The 24,359-nt window shown below is 47.8% G+C and overlaps 1 protein-coding gene across 12 annotated transcripts in view; it reads left to right on the top strand.

Annotated features, from left to right (window-relative positions):
- Positions 1-24,344, top strand: part of PITPNM2 (phosphatidylinositol transfer protein membrane associated 2) — a 142,536-nt gene extending 118,192 nt beyond the window's left edge. For 8 of the 12 annotated variants that reach the window (XM_069794798.1, XM_069794801.1, XM_069794800.1 and 5 more), the window contains 12 exons: positions 378-548; positions 3,241-3,390; positions 8,405-8,569; positions 10,474-10,677; positions 12,493-12,641; positions 15,480-15,596; positions 16,356-16,472; positions 16,857-17,005; positions 17,694-17,843; positions 17,932-18,115; positions 19,411-19,539; positions 19,821-24,344. In XM_069794798.1, coding sequence (XP_069650899.1) covers positions 378-548; positions 3,241-3,390; positions 8,405-8,569; positions 10,474-10,677; positions 12,493-12,641; positions 15,480-15,596; positions 16,356-16,472; positions 16,857-17,005; positions 17,694-17,843; positions 17,932-18,115; positions 19,411-19,539; positions 19,821-20,165 — 2,030 coding nt within the window. In that variant the 3' untranslated portion in view covers positions 20,166-24,344. The remainder of the gene's footprint in view (positions 1-377; positions 549-3,240; positions 3,391-8,404; positions 8,570-10,473; positions 10,678-12,492; positions 12,642-15,479; positions 15,597-16,355; positions 16,473-16,856; positions 17,006-17,693; positions 17,844-17,931; positions 18,116-19,410; positions 19,540-19,820) is intronic. The other 4 variants (XM_069794802.1, XM_069794803.1, XM_069794804.1 and 1 more) reach the window with 4 other exon arrangements.
- The last annotated feature ends 15 nt before the right edge of the window (positions 24,345-24,359 follow it).

The raw sequence follows: 24,359 nt of genomic DNA, 5'->3' as shown, positions 1-24,359 counted from the left end.
GCTGAGCTCACTTAATGGACGATATAAGCATCTCCTGCTACAAATGCAGTAATACGATGAGACAAACTGGTAAAAACAAAAAATTTATATATAATATTTCTTGCACTGTAAGGAAGCAGATCACTGTGTGCTCTAGCCAGTACTTACTATACAATTTATTTGCAATGTACTTCCAAACATTAAAAATACTGGGCAATTCTTGAGTCAATAAGTAGTGTAATAAATTGTTTCAATTGACTAAACTGGAGATGAGGTAGATGATAAATCCTTAGCCCCTTATTTTAACCCAACAGTTGTCCTTTTTACGGACAAATATTTACAATAGTCTAACAAATAACCTTTTGATACTTGAGGGGTTTTTTTCTTCATCTTTTTAGTCTTTCAGCTCAGACCAGCTTGTCAGCAGGTCTATAACCTGTTCCACCCTGCAGACCCATCTGCTTCACGCCTCGAGCCTCTTTTGGAGAGGAAGTTCTACCTTTTGCCTCCCTTTAATATTCCCCGTTACCAGAGGTTCCCGCTGGGTGATGGCAATTCTGCTGTTCTGGGTAAGTCACTTTGGATCTATATTAGCTGTCTAAAGGGTTGTATCCACACTTTATATGAAATTATCAAAGCTATTGGGAATGACAAGAAAGAGAATTGGCCCTATAATGTTAGCCTTATTCCTGATTTACCAGAAAAGTAGTTTTCTTCCAAGAAAATCAGTGCCTTGTGACCCATATGCGCTTCATTTGTCACACAAAGGCCATCAGCCGCTGAGATCTGTGATGTGGTGACCTCTCTGTGAAGGTCCCTGTTTTACCAGAAGCTGGTGCTTGTGACTGGGACTGAATGAAACGTGATTAACTTGGCAGGGCTTAGGACTTTGATGTTTGGAGGGCCAGTAAAGACTGGAAGGAGCAGAGTCAACAGTGAGATAACAAGATGATTTACTTGGTTGCAACCTGTGCTTTGTCATGGGACAGGCTACTGCAGATCAGTGGGCTGGTGATGGTGCCTTGCCCTTGCCACCTTGCCAATGAGACACTTTGTCTTTCTAGGATACCTAGGATTCCTCTGCCATCAGTTGCCTCTTCACTTGCTCTACCCCAATTGCAGCAGGAACAAAGTCTAAAATGGCTGTGTGCATGCCCTTTTGTCTTACTGGGTTGCATTTGAAACAACTGTGTCCTGACCATGCACTGCCTCAGCTCCCATTACATCAGTGCTCTTGCAGTTGATCTAATAAAATAAATTATATTTCCTACCATCTTCACCTCACTTCTGTGCCTAGACTTTCACGGTCTGTTGCCATTTCAGTGCAGGCTCTCATTGCAAGGAGCTCTTGGGGAAGCTCACCACTGTGCAGAGCTAAATTTGGCCTTTCTGCTTCATGTAAAGCTTTGGTTCCCTGCAGGGTCAGGGCTTTGGAGCAGGAAGAACAATTGCACCGTAATTTTTCCCTTGCGAGAAGTTATTAGTCGATGGCTACTTAAGTCAACATTGCAACTAAGAGTTGCTAGTATAAAACTAGACTTACAGCACACAAGAAATCATGCTGGCAAACCAGAGTAGAATATCAAAGCCACCAGCTAGAAAGATTGGGATTTGGTGGTTGTTTTTTTCCCAAATCTCTGGTAGCTTCCCATTTGTTTAATATTTGAATCATGCAGGACTAAATGAAGAGGGATATGTATCTAGAGCTGAAGAATTCTGGTGATACCCTGCATCATTTTTAAATTGAAAATCCAAAGCAGTGGTCTGCTGTGTATCAGTGTCTTTAAAAATTGTATTGTAATTGCTGAATCTGGAGGTCTGATTTGTTAAATGGGCATAAACCCCCATGTTTAATAAAGTGAATAACATACTTTCTGCAGGCCCCACTCACTTGTCAAATTTAGCAAAGATCTTGCTGCAACACTTTTTAAAAATGGATCCACCCACAATTACATTAGTACCCAGTCTGGTTACAACAGCTCAGGGAATCTGTAGCAACTTGAAAAGCAATTTGCTTTTTGGGTGTATTCTAGGTATCAGCTGCAAGAGCTGCAAGTGGTTTCTTAAAAAAAAAAAAAAATCCTAAACATCTTACCTTCTTCCTCTTAAATACATTGCAAATCCCCTGTTCTCACTGAAGGCAGAGGTAGAAGCCTTGCTGACACTGAGCAACCTGCGTTCTGGTTATCATTCTGTACAACAGCAGGGATCTTACTAGTTTGCTATGCCTCCCTAGACCTTTGAGTTGGCTGTGTTTAAAGAGACACTTGCTATGTGGTGGAGAGGAGTTAAACAGCAATTAGCTCAACTATGAGAAGGGTAGAGTGATTTCAAAATCCTCTCCAGGTTTGAGCCTTGTTATTTTAAGAGATCCTGCTCTGCCTTGATGAATAAAACTGACAAAAAAGCAGCTTTAAATTCTCTTCTTGTATAAGACAAAGCCGCTTCATTTGCTTATCATAAAGTTAACAGGCTATTCCTTTCCATTAGAGTCAAAATTTCAGTGTTGTGATTTACATATTACCCAGAAGGACTGTTCTAACCATGATTTGCAAAGCCGCTACTGAAGTTAGTGTTCACTGTAGGACGCTCCAGAAAAGTTAATTGCTGCTATAATTAAGCTATATGATTTGGTGATCACATAAAATTCAGGTGCTCAATTATAATTAGTTTTGTACAAAACCTTCTGTAACACTGCTTGTGCATATTTCCTCATGCAGATAGCTAGCTTTTTTAAAAGTCCACGATTCAGAAAGCATCTTAGACTTTTTTCTTTCATTTTCCCATCTGTACTGAATGTTGGGTCCCTGTTTCATTACAACCAACTTGCAGAGTGAAATCAAATTCACAGCCCTGCTTACTCCTGTGCTTTGCACTGTGTAGGCTGTGAGTCTGATTCAAGTAAATCTTCTCTTACAGTTTACATTTTTTTCCCCTCGTAGTAAAAAGATTTCTCTGGATCTGCTGGGTATTTATGGATTTGGCTCATTGGAGAAGCTGGTTAAGAGGACTCCCTTTTCTTTTGTTGTTGAAATGCCATCGTTGTGCTCTCCTCTGCTACTAGTTAATCTCTCTGATGTGGGTCTATTTGGAAAGTCACCCATGTTTTGTTTCTTTTACTCTATTTGAAGGTTGTCTTTTCATTGAAGACTCATAGTTGAAGTGCTCAGTTGTAACTGTTTGTATGTTAACACTGTGTGGCCGCATGTCTGTTGTTCTTTGTCCTTCTGTTTTGTTTTGTTTTTTCCCATCTGCTTCTAGTTGAGACAATCCAGAACAATCCCATCCTCCTCATGGAAAATAGCCCTCTGGGTGCTCTCCAGCACCAGGACAGCTTCATGGAAACAAGTATCCCCGTTCCCGTACTGAATTGGCAAGATATTTCCAATAAAAGTGCTGGTTTTGCTGAGTGTGTGTAATCTACACTTTTGTATTGTCTATGGTGTTGGGTACTTGGGGTGCTTTTTGGAGATCATACTGTTGCCTCCTGGAGTTGAAATCTTCATGCTGTGTCTCAGGCTGTGCCACATGAAATAACTGCTTGGGATCATGCTTGGGTCTGGAGACCCACCATGAAAAGACCAAGTTGGGATTACAAACTCTGTCCCATTCTGGTGTTGATGCTAGAAGGGGAGACTGCTGCCATGTACTTAATTTTTTCCATCTGTGGTGGCTGTGCTGCTGGAAGGAAGCAGAGTCCCAGGGTGGCCCTGCTCGTGTGGTACACACCATGCGCAGGATCCCCTGGGAAAGGGTTGGTTGTCTGCAGTGTGCGACTCCCCAGCAGTCAGCCATGCTGCACCGTGGCCAAAAGTCTAATTATTGGCTGTGTCAGACCAGATTTTGTCCATTTGAGTATTTCATGTTTGGACACTCCTTGTGGCTCTGCTGAATACAGTGACTGAGGCTTTCAGACCCCAAGGTGGCTATATGTGTTGGCTTTTTAAAAATAATTTCTTGATTTCTGCCTTAAAAGCAAAGTTTGATGCATTTGTTTTGCCATATTTTCCATCATAAGTGCTGCATGGCCTCATTTATTCTGGTTGTGGCTGGTGCTACATCTGCGATTTCAATGAAGCTTGACTTTGTTTTAGTTTTTTCTTCCCCGTCTGTCTTACTTGCCCGTTCTCACCCCTTTTTCAGTGTTTTGCATTGAGAGCTCAGTTCTGCTGCCTTGTTGTCTTTAACAAGCTGACCCTTGCTGTTCACGAGCAGTCCAGTACGTTATGTGGTCATACAGGATGGCAACATTGCTGACTATTCCAGACAGTCTCTCCCTTTGTCTTTTGAAGATGTAGAAGATTTTTAGGTATGCAGTTGCCATGTTGCCTGTGCTGTGATGTTCTGTAACAAACAGAGGGAAAGGATCTGGTACTATTAATTAATCACTTTGGAGGTCACTGATGAAATGCCATTTAGCTGTCATCTGATATTTCCCGCTGTCAGGACAAAGCTTTTAGAAGCTTCTCTGCTCTTTACCTTGTGTGTCAAGAGCACAGTGTGACCAAGCAGTGCTTGCTTTGACTGTAGCAAGTGCTGAATCCCAGTTCAGCCACTGGACTGTGGGAAATTTCCAGAATCATAAAAACTTACAGACAACAGAAATCTGTGTTGCTCTTGATCTCAGGGTAGCAACTGCAGAGTGGCCAGCACTGACCAGTTACTCCAGTGCAAGCAGGGTCTGGCCTGTGCTGAGAAGCTGGCTGGCTTTTCTATTTTTTTATTTTTTTGATTGCTTTCAGTATTTCCCACTTCAGTGCCACAGCTCAGCCTGCAAATAGCACATATTGAAATCTGCCATTCAGATACCCCAAGGACTTAATGCAGTACCAGCAGTACGTTAGGAGGATGGCCCAATGTCGTTCACTTAGTGGGAAACAATTAGTAAGAACATTGACAAATGAGTCCATAAATGAAAAGACACAGCACTGAAATGAGTATTAAAGATCCATAGGTAAGCAAAAAAAAAAAGTGATTTTGCTTCTTACGTCAGGTCTTCTGGAAGTGCCGTTAAATCTCGGTTCATTGCACTGGCCCAACGTGTGCGTGCTGCAGTTGGAGCAGCAGCGGGTCCTTTGCTGGGAGAGAGGGTGCCCAGGGCACCACTCAAGCCAGGTGTCCTCTTCCTGAAACTTCCTCATTCTGATAAAGTCTGCCCTCAGACATGGTACAAAGTACACTTCAGCCAGTGCAGTGAACCGGGGCACCTCTGTCCTTATCTAGTGACATAAAGGAACAGCTGATCTTGAGGAAGGTCTTGCTGCTGCTGGGCCTGGTCCGGCCATCCAACTTCACCCTGGGCTCAAAGTGCTTGCCTGAAAAACCTCCCAGTGATTGTCAGGACCTGAGTCGTGGCTGGGGATGCCACCTCTGCGATGCAGAAGACTTTAGACTGCTCCCTTTAGGAGCAGGAGCGGTTGCAGGTGCTGGGGGTCAGTCTGTGTCGGCATGGCAGCGTCTGTGATGTCCCATCCTGGCCACCGCACTCCCCAGGAAAGACCCCTGGGCTTCAAAATTGCAAGAGCGGTGCTGCATAAGGGATTTGGTGCAAAGAATACAGAGAGTTTAGGAAATAGGTTTAGAGGCTTTTTTTCCTGCAAGTCAGGTCCCGGTTTTGTCTGGAAGTCGCTGTCACTGCAGCTTTGGGGTCAAGGAAGCCTGGCTGAAGGGCCAGTAATGCATAAAACAGGTTTTCTGTCCACGCTTCCTACCCTGCCCTTTCCTGGCCCTCATTTTTCTTAGAAACTGTCCTTTTTCAGGAAGCTTGGGAAAAGGGAGAAACACAAGAGCAACCTGAGTGGGCTGGAGCATGGGAGCACTGCTGTTGGGTGGCACTTCATCTGCTGCAGAACAGACTCCTGCCACCTATGCGGGCGATGCTCAGCAGTTCAGTAATGCTAAAACAGTTTAGGCTTTTATAGGAGTGAAAATTACTCCTCTGGTGACACTAGTTAGGATGGTGTTGGAAGGGCTGTTGACGTTGGGTGTGTTTTTGCTTCAAACTCATTGTATTAAAAAAAATCCCCAGTCAGGCCCAGGAAAGCAAGATTGGCTAAAAAGAGCAAGCCCGAAATACCACTGTTTCTTCCTTTATTCACTTTCTGGGTTCTCAAAAAAGGAGATAAATTGCAGGCAGAACTAAGTGAAGACATGCTAATGGAGCCAGAGCCATGATCAACCCAGGCAGCACCACATTTGGCCCAGCCTTTTCTCCTGTGTAGCATTGCTGTAACACTCTTTAGCGTGTCTTCCAGCTGCTTCCTAATTCAAGCCACAGATACTTTCTGTTTAAGGGAGAGGAAGAAGTTGAGGCTTTGCTGGTAGGTATTAGTTAAACCTGAACCTGGCAGTTTTCCTAGTGCAGACAAAGCCAAACCTCTCCTTGCATCTGACCAGGTTGAGGGAAGCTGATGGTCCTCATCTGGGTTTACAGCTGTGTTGGGGCACCCGCTTGATGTGACACAAGTGCATGAGCGCAGAAGGATCTCGCTGTCTGTACAGGCAAGGGAAAGGAGAGGAAGGGATAACCAGGGAAGAGATGAGAGGGTTGTCCCAGGTCATGCAGCAATGGGAATGAGATCCTTTACCCTTGAAACCGTTGTGGGGTTGAATACGGCTCCTGGCTTGGCTCATGTTCTCCAAGTACAGCCTCCACTTGAATTGTCCTCTCTTGCTTGTGCTGGTGCTTTCCACAGTAAGAAAGCCATGCTGGCCTGGTGGGGCTGGCTGGGTTGCAGAAACTGGTAGCAGTCTTGACAGCCAGCAGCTCAAGGCAAAGTGAAAGGAGGAGGAAAGTGCTGAGAAAGTGATGCTGGTAATGGCCTTTCAGGCACAACGTGGGCAGTGTGTGCAGCTCATCATCAGGTCAGGCTCCCGCTAAGGCTCAGATCTTGCAGTCCACGAAGCTTTTACACAGAGCAGCTTGTGGCCTGATTTTCCCTGCAGAGAACAGAACTCTTTTACTGACACTTAGCTACACGTTTTCTGCTTCATACGCTCCCTTTCCCTCCACTGCAGCAGGATTTGTGTGGGCACAGACACTGCTGCTGCGAACTGAGAGATTGGAGGAAGCAAATCAGTAGCCCTGAGCAAAAAAAGATCGATATTAAAATAAGCCAGTTGCCAAAACAACACTCTGTGTCAGCCGCATACTGGGATTAAATCCAAGGATATCTAAACTGGCTGAAACAGGCGGAGGATATTGGTCTGTGGGAGTAATGTACTCGCGTTCCCTGTGACATCTACTGCCTGGCTGGGCACAAACCTGTGCCCTGTCTGATACCTGGGAATAAAGTTCAGATGCTGCTCCTCAGGTACAGCAGAGATGGGCAACCTTAAAATGATAGTAAGTAGCTTTGCTTTTGCATGTTACTGTCTTACTGGTGCTGCCTGCTGTGAAGTACTTGGTATTGGCATTACAAAAACCTTCTGCAGTGCAGGATCTTGGGATGTCCCAGAGACACTTAATTCGACCTCGTAGCATCCGCAGATGGGTGGATGTTTTTACCGCTGTTACAGGGAGAAAACTGGAATGCAGAGATTTTGTTGTGACTTTCAGTATCTCTCGGTTTGCCAGTCCTGAACATTTTAGGTCCATTTCCCTCCAATACTTGTGTAAGGTCCATGTGAGCATGACTTTAAATCCTCCTTTTCTGTATTTATGTACTAAAGGGTTAGGCCACACTTGGTAAACCTCAGGTTGGGATCTAAAAATCCAGACTTGCACGTTGTACAAAAGAAGCTCTGTTTTCACAGAGACTGAGTGCTCCCTGATCCGCCAACACCGATTGGAGATGTAAGTGCTCAGCACCAGACTCCTTTCTTTCAATAGCCCTTACTTTAGTTTAACGAGTGTTGGCTGTATCCATTAGCGATAAAATACAAGTTCAAATTTAGTCCCTGCCAGGCATGAAAATGTTTTCTTGATTTTTTTTTAAATTTTTTGGTTTTTGCATTAATGCTTCTGTCTTGGAGATGTTCATTTAAGTCTAAATGTTTAAAGAAAACAAATATCCCCTTTCTAAGGTTGATTTTTGTTGTTCTCCTTACCTTGGTTATTTTGTCCCGATGTGAATATATGAAGTGGCCTGTATTCACATCTGTATGTATGACACATGCTTCAGTTATTGCTGCTTGAATAAGTCTGCCTGGATTTTTCTTTGGCATTTTGGATTTGGTTTTTGAGCTACTTATTTTGCTTCTTTCAATCAAAGACTGCTCCTCCAGCCACCTGTGTCTCTGCCTGCTGTGGTGTTTGCTTTCTTTCAAACCAGAGCTCCAATGAAATGTTTTTTTTCATTCCAATCGGTTCTGAAAGGTTTTTGCACCTACCAGCCTTGTTTGCTTCCTTCCTCCCTTCAAGTTCATCTTGCCCAGCCTCTGTCTGTTGGTCTAATATTTTGATTTCCCTGTTTCAACTTTGTAGCAGATGTTGTTCAGTCTCATGGTGCCGTCTTCATGGAAAGCGCGTCCCTGTCCACCCCCATTTCAGCCCCTCAGTTCAGGGGCTTCCGGAGAGCCAGTGAGATCAGCATTGCCAGCCAGGTCTCAGGAATGGCAGACAGTTACACTGCTTCCAACATAGCCAACAGTAAGTGTTTCACCCCTCTGAGACTACCGCTTGCTGCTGCACCGCTCTCTCAGCACCACGCACCGGGCAAGAGCCACGCAGCTTCTGTCTGTCTGTCTGGGGTTATACTTTCCATTAATAACAGAAAGTTGGAATTATTCCGCCTTCACCTGGTTTTGCTGTAGTCAGTGCCACGTGTTATCACATCCCCTGGAGGAACAGGTGATAAATTGATTGTAATACAGGGGCCGCTGCTGTGTTATGCATGTTGGACTGTGCTGGTGATGAATGGTTCCAAAAAATATAATAATTTATAACTCTGAGCACCATTTGGCTGCTGTGCATGGTGAGGGTTAATCCAAACGGATGTTTCTGTGCTGCCATTGATAAGTCGTGCAGAACTGGTAGGGATCAGCACTGCCAGATTGATGATGCAGGATGTGGCATGTGGCTTGATGCAGATCACTTAAATGTGGCCCACAAAAATGGGGATGAGTAAGCCCCTCTGTAATGCTGAAAGGGAAGAACAGGTTTGGGTTATTTATTACTTTGCATTAGAAATTCAGCTCTTCTGTAGCCTGTGGGACAGCTCAGAGTGTCAGCCAGTTACGATCCATGTCCAGAGCCGAATGGGGAACAGAAGGGATTTTTTATTTGTTATTTTTCCCAAGACCTGTGTAACTTCCCAGCTAATACAGTGGAGAACAATAGCCTTTGTTAACAGTTCAGCCCCTTCTTCATTTCAGCTGAGGTGTGAGATTAACAGTCTGCATCCTCAGAGACCTCTCATAACTCAGACCGAAAAAGGCTGAAAACCATACAAATTTTAAAACAAATTAACAAACCAAAAAAACTACCAAAAAAACCTTCAGCCCAAACTCTTGTCCCAGAGGGTGGCAAACAGGGCTATGAACGACTCACTTCATAATTAATTGCTGAGGTTAATAATGCTCCCCAAGGCAAGTGTTAGTTGCTGAACGTGTGTGGGCACTGGTCAGGGGCTGCTGTAACTTCTTGCCCTGCTTGAGGCAACACTCAGCAGCAGGAAAAAAATACCTGCCCTCTAACAAACAGAGGTTTGTCAGAGGTTTTCTTTCCCAAAGCACGTCCGAGAGCTGACACCGCACTCTCTGTGTGCGTTCTTATATCTGTCCTGGTAAGACATCTTGCCAGGCACTTGCTTAATATTAATCTGCTTGGGAGGGAGGCTCTTGGGGGAGAAGGTGTTTGTTTTCTGCTGGTTTCACACCCACGGAGAGCTGCTGAGCTCGGCCAGCCAGGATGGGAAGCGGGGGGCGGTGGCTGTTCATTATGAAGTGTTTACGCCGGGGTGATGCCTAAAGGCCCGCATGACGCGATGGAGGGATCCTGCCTCTGCGAGCCGACGGCAGGATCAGGCCCACGCAACGCTTGCCTCTCTTTGCTTTCCCTGCGCTCTCCCCGATTACTTAGCTTCTTGTTTGTGTAATTTATTCCTCCACGCACTTCACAGCTATCAAAACCTGTTTCTGAGATCAGAGAGGAAGAGTCTGGCCCCGGCGTGGGCTGTGCGCACGTGTCTGGACCCATCTGCAGCCTGCGCCAAGGGCTGTCGCAGCCCCTTCCTTCGCCTCCCGAGTGACAACGTGTCCTCTGAGCCCTTGCTCTGGCTTTGCAGCTCTTGCGCTCGACCTTATTAGCGCGGTGGCGATACGAAGCTGTGGCATTGAGGGTTGGTTGCGGTCCGTGTTTCTTCTTCGGGGAGAGCCAGAGGAAGTCCAGAGGGGTCCTGCAAAACCATGGCTCCCTCTCGGGAGCCCTCTCTAAGGTGCAGCTTCCCTTGCACTGTGAATTTCTGGAGGATGAAACCGGTGTTGCCTGCGGCATGTGTGCGCCATATTAATAAGTGTGATTTCTGCTTTATTTTATTTTATTTTTCCTTTTAGAAACCAAACACCACCTTAATCATTGTAGAGGGTTTAGCCTTCTGTCCCAACTTGCCCTCCCTCACAAATCCCCTACCCAGACCTCATCCAAGAGACATAGGCAGCACAAACATGAAATCCCTTTGAAGGGAAGAAAGCTCAAAGGGCCATGGAGTCAGGCTGCAGACTGTGCTCTTCGGATACCCGACCTGGACATCAAGACAGGTATTCTGGAGAGATCCACTCTGGTCGACCTCCTTTCTCATTCAGTAGTCGCAGAACTTCACAACAAATCTTTGCGCTTTCACTGAGGCACTTGCAATTTCTGATTGCATTTTAACAAGTATTTCTGTCACTTTGCTCCGAAGATTGATCATAACACAGCTAACAACCTGGCAAGAGCAGGAGTTCTTCTGGGCAGAGCTGTGGGGACAATGCTTCTGCCTCCACCACTGTCTTTTGAGCATGGAAGAGTACATCCTGTCTGCTTCCTGCAAAGTGTGAAATTACCCGAGCTGGGGACTTGCATGAGAAATGAAGGGTTGGGACATGACCAGGAGCTCCCAATTTGGAAGACAGGGAGTCAGAAATGGCTGCGAGGAGGTGCCTATGTGCTCTGGAAAAGCCATGTTGATCCATCAATGCTCTTCTCCTCCTTCCCATGGCTCTTCAGAAAAGCAAGGGCCATTAGGTTGAGAGTGGCCTGGGCACTCAGCACAGCCAGGGCTGGGCCATGGGGATGTGCTGATGCCATAACCCTCTGCATGTTGCTGTGGCGGGTGCTTTGTGTAAGTCTCTGGAAGGAGCTGGTGGGTCCATTTTTTCAGTTCAGCATCTGTGCTCGTCACCAGCTAGATTTCCCTTAAGAGGGGTTTGTTGGATCTTAGCTTACACCTGGCAGCCTTCCTGGAAGTCCATAAAAAGGGAACATTGTCACAGAGAAAAACCAAGCTTGAGAAAACCCTTGTCAAAGTCCCAGCTTGTAACTTGCATGCAAATGCAGCTCCTCCTATTGCTGTCTGGATCTGATCCATCTTCTCTTTCCATAGCTGCTTTTCCAGGCCAGAGCGCGTGGGGGTTGAGGACTCCTCGCTGCTGGGAAAGCAGCCCACACCTTTGGGGTCTGGGACTTTGGGCTGAGATGTGCTTATTGCTAGGGAGTCGGAAAGGATGTGTGCGTGGGCAGAGTTCAGGGCAGCGTTGAAGTGTGGTGGTGTCCCATGGGTGAGCGGCGTCTGTTGGACACTTGTGTATGAGTTGTTGACTCCCCGAGGGAGAAACTCTTCTGCCTTGTCTGTAACCTTGCCCACCCAAAATCTCAGTGTATTTTTCAGTCCCCTGTGCAACGAAGTCCCGGCTCTCCCAGATACTTTTCTTGTTGGCCACTGCAGAGGCTGTGCTCCCAGGGAGGCTGGGCTGGGCGTCTCAGTTGCCTGCAATATGGTAGCCCGGGAGGGCAACAAGGACTTGGGGACTGCCAATCCTGGTGGCACGTGCCATATACCCTGCCTTGTGGTGCCTTTTAGCATCTCCCATGGGCTCCCAGTATTCAGATCCTCTTTAGTGTGGCCAATATCTGGCTGCTATTCCTCGATTGAAAGCCAAAGGAGTTGGAAGCAGGGATGGAGATGGCCTGGGCATGTATTATGGTGGGCAGAGCACACACATCCTTCCTCCCACAGCTCCAGGGAGATGTGTTTCTGTCACATTTTGGCACATGGATTCCCAGGCTCATTGTGTATGAGCTTTGGACCCCTTCCCCAGGGTCTGGAGTAACGGCCAGTTAATACTTGCCCTCTAGTGCCTTCCTATTTGCTTAAATAAAGGAGAGCTCAGGTGCTGGTGCCCCTGTGTGTTCCTCCCTTGGTTTGAGCAAACACTGAGCCCCGGGTCGGTTGTTCCCTCTTAGCAGTGCGACCAGCCAGGGACCAACCTCTTGTCGTACCTGGAGTGAGGAGCCAGAGCCTTGAAATACCGTTTGTGATGGAGACTGCATGTGCATGTGAGTCCCCTTTGTCTGAACGAGTCTTTTGCTTCTAGTTGCTGCCAAATGGTGGGGAACCAAAAGGATTGACTACGCTCTCTACTGTCCTGATGCTCTGACAGCTTTCCCAACGGTCGCTTTGCCGCACCTCTTCCATGCGAGCTACTGGGAGTCCACAGACGTTGTCTCCTTCCTGCTGAGACAGGTATGGTCATCCTCCCTCCTCTGATCTCCCTTGGGCTGAAAAATATTTTGGGGTCTTTATTTATTTCAGTGGTCCTTCCATAACTCTCATTGACATGTACAGATGAAAAAATACCCTTTGCCACTGCAGATCCATTTTCTTCCCCTTCTTTTTGTTCCTCACCTGTGTTGTTAGCAGAGCTGCACAGATTCAAACTGCACAGACGTGTGCTGTCACACCTGGTTAGTTTGAGTGTGGGTTTTCTCCTTGGAGCGGGTTTCAGATGGGCTTACCAGGGAGCCATGGACTGAGCCGAGGGCTGTTTCCTATCAGATCACAGTGACAAAAGTCAGTGGCACTTGTTTCTTGAAGTGAGTTCTTCCCTGTGTGTGCAAGTTTGGATCTCAAGTCTGCAACTTAAAGGAAACTTCTCAGTGTACAAAAAAAGCACCAAATACAATAAAACCAAAGGAGAAGTTCTGTACGAATTTGACATGAGTTGATAGGCAGAGTTCAGTTCTCCATTTTGGCTAAGTTACTGTGGTCTCCTCTAGGAACTCAGACCATCGTCACCACATTGGGATTTAGTCCTCGTTCCTCCAGTACAAAGCAGTTCTCCTGGCTAGGTAAATGGGATTGCTGGTGTCTGGAGTCTGGAACCTCAGATTCTATGAACCTACATTTGGCCTGAGATATTTAAATTTACTGTTTAAAATGTGTTTTTCCTAAAAGAAATATTTGTCCTTCAGTTCCTTAGGGATGAGGGGGAGTTACTTGCCTTACAAAGTACGAAACTCCTAAGGAATGGTACCTAGAGCATGGAATTGGAAAAAACCAAAACTAAAAGCAACGCTGTGGATTGTGTTGCCCACTTCGGTGCTTGGGTTTGCTTTGTGTTAGCTCAGCTGTTAAGCCATCCCCATTCTCTTCCAGCCTCCTTGACTGCAGCTTTCAATTATTTATGATTCTGTTGGCAAACTTTCTTTCAGTGCTATCTTCCAAATAGTGTGGGAACCATAAACAACAGAGATGTCAGTGCTGGTGGCAGCTGAGCAGTAGCGATAATCCAGTGAGATCCTTTCTTCCCGGGCTGTACCTAGCCCAGCAGGACATCTCTGTGCTTGCACACACCTTGCTGGATCAGCTGCTGTGAAGCCCCAGCCCCGCATCAAACTCAGCCTCATGGGGCTGAAGAGAGAGAGAGACCCGTAATTGTGCATTAGTGGGAACAGGCACGACAGTCTCATACACAGAATGCTCTGCTCAAGAAATAGCTAATTACTTAGGATTCAGCCCGAACCTGGGTCTGTAGCACAGTGTGGTGCTTCATATCTTGTGGCTTGAGGGACCTCTCCATCCATTCAAAGTCTGCCAGGGGCTGCCCCGGTAGTCTGCCCCCCCCCCCTTCCCCAGCACCTGTCTCTACTCACTCATCTCTGCCTTGAGACCATGTTTTTTCTCATCCCCTGTCTTCTTGCTGTCCTTCCAGAGCACCATGCCACTTCTTCCCCTAATAAGGACTTGTTCCTAATCGCCTTTGAAAGTCATTTCTGGACAAAATGTAAAAGTAAGCTATTGAATAGTTTAGCCTTCAGAGATTAAATCTTGTTAAAACAAGCCCAAATAGGACTCGAAATAGATTCCTGATTTAAATAATCTTCAGTAAAACTTGTTATTTTGTTTACCTTGGATTTCCATGAACTCCCTCCGCAGCAAGCTCATCCTCCCTGGGGTCCTTTTTCCATTTCCCTAGAAGACAAACAGCTTCAGCTCTGCAAAGCAAGCTGGCCTGTGTCAGACCACTACAGCCTTGGTCAGCTGGAGAGCTGGTGACCACGCATAATATGTTCAAGACCTTGTAAAAGAGCCCACATTTAAGGGGCTTCTTAAATTTTGGTGGGATGGGGTCACTAAGGACTACTACCCGTTCGGGAGTTCTCTGTGCAGGGTCACCTCCCAGTCTTAGAGCAGTCTTTGAGATGTCCCCTCACCTTTGGGTGTTACTCTTCCTTTTCCCTTCTAGAGCTTAAGAGCAATCTAGGTAGGATCTAACCCTCCTGTCTCTGGGTTCCTGCTTCTCCGTCCCTGCCCATGCCCTGGTGACAGGCAGGAATTGCCCCCAAAGGCTGGCTGGTGGGCATCACCTTGCCCCCTCTCAGATCTTCACACTGGTGTGGTGACATCTCACCAGCACAAAGTCTTTGAGCTCTTGTCAACCTTGGAGATGAGGTCAGGATGGACACACACCCTGGGCTCTGCCTCGCACATGGCCAAGACAGACCCCTGCTTGCCTCTGCTGGGGTCACATCAATGAGAGGAAAAAAAGCCATGGGACAAGAGCAGTCTGAAATGTATTTAAATAGAAATAAGAAATGAGCTGAAGGAACGGCATCTGTCGGCATGAGGCCGGTCAGAGCAGCTGGTGCTGGATCTGTTATGAGCACGGCAGAAAACTCATGTTCAAAGGAGGAGACCGGTCCCTCGCAGACCATGGGAAGGGACTAATGAATGCCTGGAGGAAGGGCAGATATCTAAGTGCAGAGCTCGTCCTGCTGTGTTTGAGTCAGTTTTGTACCTCCTGACAATCTAAATAACCTGCGTCCCAGCTGGGATTAAGTCAGCGCTGGCCACAGGCTTTGCTAGTTCAGAAGAGACTGCTTGTCCTTGCAATTAAGGGAGCAGCCTGTAAAACCTGCAAGCTGAACAAGCCAAACGCCCAGCAAGCAAACTCAGCCCACCTCTGTCCAGGCATCGCCCTTACTCAGCTCTGGCTCGGGAGATGCAGAACAGCGTGGGCGCAGGAGGAGGGGGGTCACTGCGCAAGTGGCTGACGTCTCGATGGGATCTGTCCTCCCGCAGGTGATGAGGCACGAGAACTCAAGCGTTTTGGAGCTGGACGGAAAGGAGGTGTCCGTCTTCACCCCCTCCAAGCCCCGCGAGAAGTGGCTCCGCAAGAGGACACACGTGAAGCTCCGGGTAAGGGTAGTTTTGGGGCTGCCTCCGCAGCAGGAGGGAGTGCTGTCATGTAGAGGGGTTTCAATTTTGGCTGCAAGAATGGCACTGAAGGCAGCCAGCGTGGGCACAGCTGTGTCTGTCCATGGCAGAGACAGGCGATCATGTTGCACTGCTGGTATATATTAGTGATTATATCCTGCCCATGCAGTTGTGAAAGAGAAACCTGAAAGATCTGTACCAGCAAGGTCTCCTTTTGGCCTTGAGTCTACAGAAAATACAGAATGCGTTGGCTGTGGGTCAGGGAAAGGGACCCAAAGTCTTTCAAAGTCCAATAATGCAAGTTCTCTGCTCGGTAAATGCCCTTCGCTCCCAGGAAACGTCTCTGATTCCCGAAAGAGGGCAATTCTCTGCTAGAGCTGAAACAATGTTAGCAGATTTATCTGGCAGCCGTTTGTATCGCCTCTTAAATCGAAAGTGTAAGAGTTAATAGACAGTATTGGAATTGCACATACAAACTGCCATTGAAATTGGCTTTTCAGCCACGTACACTCAAATCCACCCCGTCGATGCGGGGCACAGAGTCTCACTTCTGCCACAGGTCAAATTCTTTTCTAAAGCTGAGAGCTGTGCGTGGAGTGGAGGGGGGGAATGGCACAGAGAAACACACGCTCCAATTTGTCCAGTTACATTTGGCATTTCCCCGTGAGGCTGTCCATCGCTGCAAACTTAAAATTTTCTTTCCTCTTTTTCTTTTTTCCCTTTGCCTCTTGACTTACACAGAATGTCACAGCCAACCACAGGATAAACGACACCATCGCTAATGAAGATGGGCCCCAGACTTTAACTGGAAGGTTTATGTACGGTCCATTAGATATGGTCACACTCACAGGAGAAAAGGTACTGTGTCTGCTCTGGGGGTTGTGCACCATGTGGTGAAAAGTGTGGGGGTCAGGGACAGAGGCAGCGCTGGTCGGTGCTCCCTTGGTCCCTGAGAGGGTTTGCTAGCCTTGCGTTTTGGCCAGGTTCCCTTCCTCAGACTTGTGTGGTGCCTCCTACCAGGAACAGCATTCATCATGGAGGTCCTCACCACCGAGGCCAGGTTTCATTCCAGCATCCTGATGTTTGGGTGCTTCTCAGCTTGGTGAAGTGCAGAGGGTGGAAGCAGGACCCAGCCCCTGCTGGTCTCCAAAAGGGGCTTGGGTGGAAGGTCCCAGTGCTTGGCCTGTTCTGTTTGTCTGTGTCTTCAGTGCTGTTGTTGACCCGGCCTTGCTGTCTTCCCAGGTGGACATTCACATCATGACCCAGCCGCCATCAGGAGAGTGGGTTTACTTTGACACAGAGATCAGCAACAGCAGTGGCAGGATTTCTTATGTTATCCCCGAGAACCGTCGCCTGGGCATCGGCGTGTACCCTGTCAAGATGGTGGTCAGGTGAGGTCCCTTGGGGTCCCAGGGCTTAGTTGGCAAGAGGAACAAAGGAGGAATTTGATGACTGTAGAATAGGGTCGCTCCTTGTGGGACAGCTCGGCTTGTTGGCTGGGTTCAGAGCCTGGTTTGCCAGCAACAAGGACAAAGCTATTTGTAGTCTACAGCTGTAAGAAGAAGATCCACGTTTTATTCTGACTCCTGCATCATCAACAGCATGCTAATGGAGCTCCCATTGCAGGAGCAGGCCTTCTGCACCATGGACGTATGGCCTTGTGGTCGTCTGCAAAACTGCACAACTGAGTGTATTTTAAAGACCATAAACTTGTCCTTGAGAGACAGAACTTTGTACTAGTGATAATTCACAGCCTAGGGGCTCCAGCTCAGCTTCAGCTGCTGGTGTTGAGCTCTGGAAGGGGGAGGAGAGAAGCATCTTCTCAGTGGTGAACCCAGCAATGGTTTTCTGGGGGTATTTTTTTGAGTCACTGACACCAGGGCTACCGAGTACTACTTCCATCCCCACTTTAACACAGAGGCCTTCGTGCAGTGCCCATCACTGCTGTAATTGAGGGTGGCATTGCTGTTAGAGCCTTTGGGCCAGATTTGGGTGCTGCTTTGGGCTTGTGGTGCACTGCAGGACTCGGTGATACCTTCTGAATACCTTAATGCCTACAAGTACCTGCATCCCTTTCAGGGGCGACCACACATATGCAGACAGCTACATCACAGTCCTGCCGAAGGGGACAGAGTTTGTGGTGTTCAGCATCGACGGCTCCTTTGCAGCCAGTGTATCCATCATGGGCAGTGACCCCAAAGTCCGTGCCGGAGCAGTCGACGTTGTAAGGTCAGCGGCAGGCACTGGGGCAGTCGGTTTGTTTTACACTGGTGTTGCTCTACATCTGCAATCTATTGACTTGTGGTTTTCCTTCTAGGCACTGGCAAGACCTCGGCTACCTCATTATCTATGTCACGGGCCGCCCTGACATGCAGAAGCAGAGGGTGGTAGCGTGGTTAGCACAGCACAACTTCCCCCATGGGATCGTGTCCTTCTGCGATGGGCTTGTTCACGACCCACTGCGGCACAAGGCCAACTTTCTGAAATCCCTCATCACAGACGTAAGCGTGGGTCTGCTGAAATACGATCGTAGCATGGGTTAAGATTGCTCCTCGTCCAATTGCCCCTGTCAGCACCAGTCTCTTGGCAGCGATGTGACCCGCAGTGGAAGATTAATCTGTTCATTTTATTTTCATCCTTTTATTGCTCTACAAAAGTGTCTATGCTGTTAAATTTTGTCATCTCTGCTCTGCACTGCTCCATTTCATCACTGGTCCTTCCAAGACCAAATGCCTAATGAAAGAGAAGCAGCAGTGCCTCCCTTCGCCACATGTGCACTTTTTTCACCTGTTTGGTGGCTTTCTGGCTGCCTGTGGTGTAACCAGCAGGTCTGAGAGGGTATGGAGCTGCTATAGAAATGCCTTTGCACCACACAGCCTTGACAGGAGACTCCAGAGAGTGTGTTCCTAAGCATTTGACCCCATGGAGGTCTTAATATTGCTCAGCCCAGAGCCTCAGGAAAGCTCCAGATAAAACAAGGTTTTCTCTGTCCGGCAAGTGAAGGAACTGCCAGTGTCCCAAGCCCTTGTGCCCTGCCTTGAATAGCAGAGAAAGCCCCTCGTTAACTCTCTTGGACTTTCATTTCAGCCTGAGTCACAGTGGCAGGAGCAGCTGGCCTGTACTTGCTGCCTGCTCTCCCTTGTCCTCCAGAAGAACAAGTTTGTGACCAGAGTCAGAGATTTCCTTTCCATCTTCCTGGCCTGCCTGCAGCTCCGGGGGCAAAGCTGGCCGGTCTGTGGTGGTACCAGTGTCCACACCTCCCCTGCCAGCCCCTGCTTCAGCAGACTAAGGAAAGGGTTGGCCAGGAGCTGCTTTCTGCTCGGAGTGGAGGCAGACGAATCCCTGAAGAGCGGCATATTTTGCTGCCTGTCCCTTCTCCCTCTGCCCAGCAGAATTAAAAAGCAGTATTGCATGCAGCAGCATGGCTGGTGGACAGGAACGCTCCCCACTAATGATTACCGCACGGGGGGGTTGCAAACAGCTCCTCTCCCCCAGTGACAAGTAGGCAGTGAAGTGTGCTGCATCCCTGCCCCCCGCAGACCTCAAGGACAGGCTTTGGATCATCAAGCGGAGATCTGCTTTCATATTGCTGTTACTCCTCTTGTTCTGGCCTGTAAACATCCCCAGCCCTGTTAATTAGTGCTTTGCACAGTGGTGCATTATCCAGCTGGGAACTTACATAACTTATTGACCTCAGATTCCCACAAATGCTATTTTAAAAAAAAAAAAATCCTGCCTGTTGAGCAGCATGGGGCACCCATACGTTCTGACCGCATGTTGCTTTCCCTCCCCGCAGCTCCACATGAGGATCCATGCGGCATATGGATCTACTAAGGACATCTCTGTGTACAGCTCCATCAGCCTCCCACCCACGCACATCTACATCGTTGGCCGACCCACCAAGAAGCTGCAGAGCCAGTGTCAGGTAGGAGCCAGCTTGTCTGAGCCCTGGAGGGGCTGCCAAGGGCCTCCCGTGGGAGGGCAATGGGAATTTGGTCGTCTTAAGACTGGTGATTGAGCTAGTGTTTGCCAAGAGGACAGGAACTGTTGTACATACCAGGACCCATCACATCTGTCTGAGTGGTTCTATGTCTTGTATGTCACCCCAGAGAACCTGACAGAGCAAACACGTTTGGCTGCCAGCGGCTATCGGGAAAATGTGTCCCACCCCTCTTAACGCCTGCCCTCGTCCCTCTTGTCTCACAGTTCATCACTGAGGGGTACGCAGCTCACCTGGCCCAGCTGGAGTACAACCATCGCTCACGCCCGGCTAAGAACACCACGCGCATGGCACTGCGGAAAGGCAGCTTTGGGCTGCCCAGCCAGACCGAGTTCCTGCGCAAGAGGAATCACTTGCTGCGGACCATCTCCTCCCAGCCTTCGGCCACCAGCGGCAGCGCCGGCCACCGCCCCGAGCGCACACAGAGCCAGTCTGACAGCGACAAGGAGAGGGACAGAGAACGCAGCCAAAGAAGCATGAGCATCGCCACGGGGTGCTGGGGCCGGAGCACAGCATCCCGGCTGGAGTCTGGCCTCTTGGGGCAGAAGTAGCCAGACCAGAGCCAGCAACTGTCAGCTGCAGCCACCGGAGGAGAAAACAAAAGGAAAGAGGGACGAGGCCGGCGTTACAGGCTGGAAGGGTAAATATGGTGCTACTCTAATAACATCATGGTATTCTGGGAAGAGATGGGAAGTTTCCCATGCAGAATGTGCAGGCCTTGCAGCGGGAGCGTCAGGTTTGTGCAGCATGAGCCCAAGGAACAGCTAGAAATTGGGGGGGGAAAGTTTCCAGGTCAAGATCGTGCTCTCTCCTGCCTCCTTCTTTTATCCAGGTTTAGTGACTGTAAATACGTGCCTCCTCGCCTTGTTAGCCATCGCTCCGATACGCGTGACCGAGTGCTGTCCTCAGAGCCACAGGAACAAGGGATGAGGCTGGGGAAACTTGTTCTTGGTTGTCCCAGGCGTCAGACTGAGGTGCTCTGCCGGTGCCGGCATGGGGTGGGTTTGGGGTTTGATAAGCGTGCTGTTTCCCCAGCACAGACAGCCCCAAGCGAGCGATTTATTATGGACCGTGCCAGGCAGAGCAACCGAGAGCTTTACATGTACAAAGAGCTTCAAGTTGAGCCACTTTCTCAAGGAGTACATGCAGTGGGAAAGCATAAAGATGTATCGATGCTGTTGGTAGAGGCAGAACGTCGGCAGATTCACGCCTGAAAAAGTGGGGTCGTTATTGTTATTACTGTTATTTTCTAAAGAGACCTTTTAGAAGCCGATGGAATTTAATGCGTTGACCTATTAAAAGAGGAATACAAGCTCTTTTGTTTGAGCTGTTACAAACCTCAGACACTTAATTTGCTGTTAAAGTCTCCAAATATTCTCGCTATATATTATTTCCAAAAGTAACCACCGTATCTTTGGAAACAGCTGAAGGCACTCAGCAGCTAGATTGCATTGCAGTTCTTCTCATCCAAATGCAGGGTCTGACTCTCTCAACACCCACCTCTGAGACGTTTTCTTCTTCCCAGGTTCTCTCCAAGTTCAGTAGCAGCTTTCATGGGAACTAGACTCGCTTCTTTTACCTGTAGTTACTGAACTGTAAAACCTCATTGTTTTTTGCACTGATGATTTTTAGAATGGAAACCTGTTACCATCTCATGTAGCTACACCTAACTGTTTGTAGTGCATGACAATGAAATATTGCTAAGCCAGGGTGTGTGTGTGTATATATATACATATATGCATATACATATGCACGCACACGTATATATATGTATATATTTAAAAAAAAAAAATCTGTGCAGAAGTTTTTCCAGCAGTAAGGAGACTGTAAGGAAGTGTGCCAACAATGTCAGGCAACCTTAAGAAAAGGCCATATCTTAATTTTCCTGGTGTGTTTCTCAGTGGATGTGCCCGAGCTGATGGTTTGTGTGCTGCTGGTGCGAGCTGGGGCTGGGTGCGTGGCAGAGGGGAGCTGCCAGCACGCAGGGCGAAGTGCTTGCTGCTGGCTGGCACCCCGAGTGACACAGAGACGTGCGCGGTGCACGGTACAGGAATGGGAGCGCGTCGCTCTGCAGCAGCAGAGAACAGTGCCTAGAGCGAGGGCTTGCCAAAAAGCCCCTTGGTCCTGTCGCTCCCCGGTCAGCCTGGCCCCAACAAAGGGCCCGGTTCCCTCCTTGCACACACCTTCTGGGGTGGAGGGGCATCCACCCCGGGGGTATCCGGGGTGCCCATTTACAGACTCCAGTTGGCCTCTTCACGTGGAGATTTTATAGTCCTACTGAGCTCCCTGACTATGTGTAACCCTGCTTTCCCCCACCACACCTTCCTGTCTTTATATCACTTTCTACTTATGAGGATCTTATTTATAACGAAGAATTTTTTAGACTGGCTGCTTCATTTTATTAACTGTTTCAATATGAAGTGCAGGACGGCCGCACTGAGATACACAGCACTGTGAACGCTGCTCTGCTAATTGGCTCTGGGCCACGGTAGGCAAATCTAACTCATCAGACATCCAAGGCAGATCTCATATGTTCATGGCGCTGGAGGGTCGAAGCGGAGGCAGAGGAGGGATAGTGCTGAGCTGCCAACGGCATCCGAGCCTGTGGAGCACTCAAACCCGACTGCCCGCCCACCACCCAGTGCATCTCCCACATCTTGCAGCCTGACCGCAAAATGTTTAACCACTTCTCTTTGATAATTGTTCAATTACAGAATGTATCTGATGACTTTTGTTACCGAAAACTGACTTCCCTTTCTGCCGACTCAGCTTAGCTCTCTGAATGTACATCCAGAGCTTACTGGGTTTAAAAACAATGTGAATTGTCCCAGCTTTTCGCTAGTCGAATGTTGTATCAAACAGATGCCATCTGAGTAGGAAGCCAAGCCACAATCCATCCTGTGAAGTCACCAAACCACATCACAAAATAATTTCTGCAAATTTGGATATGGCCTTTGCAAAATTCAACTTTCCTCCAAGTCCACAACCAAGGCATGATCTGTACATTTTCCAATGCTGACAAGATGTTCACATTTTCTTATGTGTAGATAGTGTAAAACAGAGACGAATGTAAATGTTCAACATAAAAAGTGGATATATAAAATTGAAAGTTATTTATTTATGTAGAGGAAAAAAAATGTCTGGAGGGACTGGAACCTTCAGGGTTTATTAATATTTTAAAATGTAGCTTTTTGTTTCAGGCATTATGTACAAAGCAATTATTTTATGGACCAAGTTTAATGTAACTGTCAATGAATGCAGAAGTGCAATATTATACTCACCTCTCCATCACTTCATGTTTTAAACAGCTACTAACCAGTTAGACTGACAATCATAGCACCTCCGTCCTCATCCTTTGTTGAGCTTCTTGAAACTTGCCTGGGTCCTTTCCCTGGCCCCCCATCTGTTGCCGTTGTACAGATCCAACACGGAGAAGCAATTGTAGAGCAGGACCTTTATTGCTGCAATAATATCAGATGAGGTGGGTGTAGTTACCAGGAAATATGCCAATAAGTTTTTCTCCACCGATTCAGTCCATCATAGTCTACATCAATCTATCCTCAGCCGCCCCCATCTGGCACTCATCTCTCTGAAGCAAAGATCAACGTGCTACTCACTCAAAGAACAATAGCAATAGTTTAACTCTGTGTTTATAACCTGTTTGTTCCGAGCTGTTTTGGAGAGCAATGCATGTGACCTGATGCCTTTCCACATGTATGGAAGAGGATCTGTCTGGATGCAGTGAGGGAAAGATGAATGTATATTCCATCCTTACTAAAGGGGCACTGTCAGGTTACAGACCTAATTTATCTTTGTTACAAATAACTTGTTGCTTCGAAACGAAAGAATACGAAGTTTCTTGTACTCCTCCCTATCGCAGTTGTCTGGGCAGCCATCGGCGCGACCGGCGACAGTTGCGCTGCTTCTGCTGCAGCCCACGTCCTGTTCTCGCACACTAGCACAATGCAGCCCGCGCTGCACAGGCTGCCTCAGTCTTTTTTGTTTTGGTTTTTTTTAATTGTTTCCATGGGAATCAAACTCTGCTGTGGAGCTCAGATTTTTTATAAAAAGCAGCTTTTTGTATTACTGCACTATTGGGCCAGACTTTCTACCTGACGCTGTCCCTTTAAAGTCTTTTAAAAATAAAAAGAGGAGCCCATGCATTCCCTCCGAGTTGTTTTCCTGGGTTTGCCAGATCACTCAGTCAGATGAGGCGAAATTCTAATACCAAAAACGTTTACAGTGTCCGACACGTGAGCCGAGAGCAGTAACTAGCCAAAGGGTTACTAACAAACTCCCGCTCCGCCCAGCAGCCGCCGTGCTTGCTGTAGCAGCCCCTTCTTCAGGTATCGCCACCGTTTGCTGCATTTCCTATTAGTTCTAGAAGCCTTACGGTCCCCTCCCTGTCCTCAGCACCCTCTGCCTGTTGATACCCTCGACTGTCAATTTTATATTCCAACGATGTTAGTTATATTTTATTTATAAAAAATTGCTTTAGGGGTAACAGACGTGTGTGTGGGGAACCACTGGAGGGCATGCCCGAGGGCGCCGGCAGCCGCGCTGGGTACCCCCCTGTGTGTACAGTACCGTGCCGATGACTCGCTTGTGTGTGACAAACCTTCTGTACAACTTCCTTCTCCTCCTTGCTGTTAGTGCATCGTTCCAATGCCTGGGTGTGCTTTGTGTACAGTATCATTGTGAGTTACACAGATTAAAGAAATGGGAAGGCTCTTCTCTGTCTGCTT

The sequence above is a fragment of the Haliaeetus albicilla genome, chromosome 10 (assembly GCF_947461875.1).
Source record: "Haliaeetus albicilla chromosome 10, bHalAlb1.1, whole genome shotgun sequence".
NCBI lineage: Eukaryota > Metazoa > Chordata > Aves > Accipitriformes > Accipitridae > Haliaeetus > Haliaeetus albicilla.
Note: the sequence above shows the minus strand (reverse complement) of the source record. Positions and strands in the feature narration are given on the sequence as shown.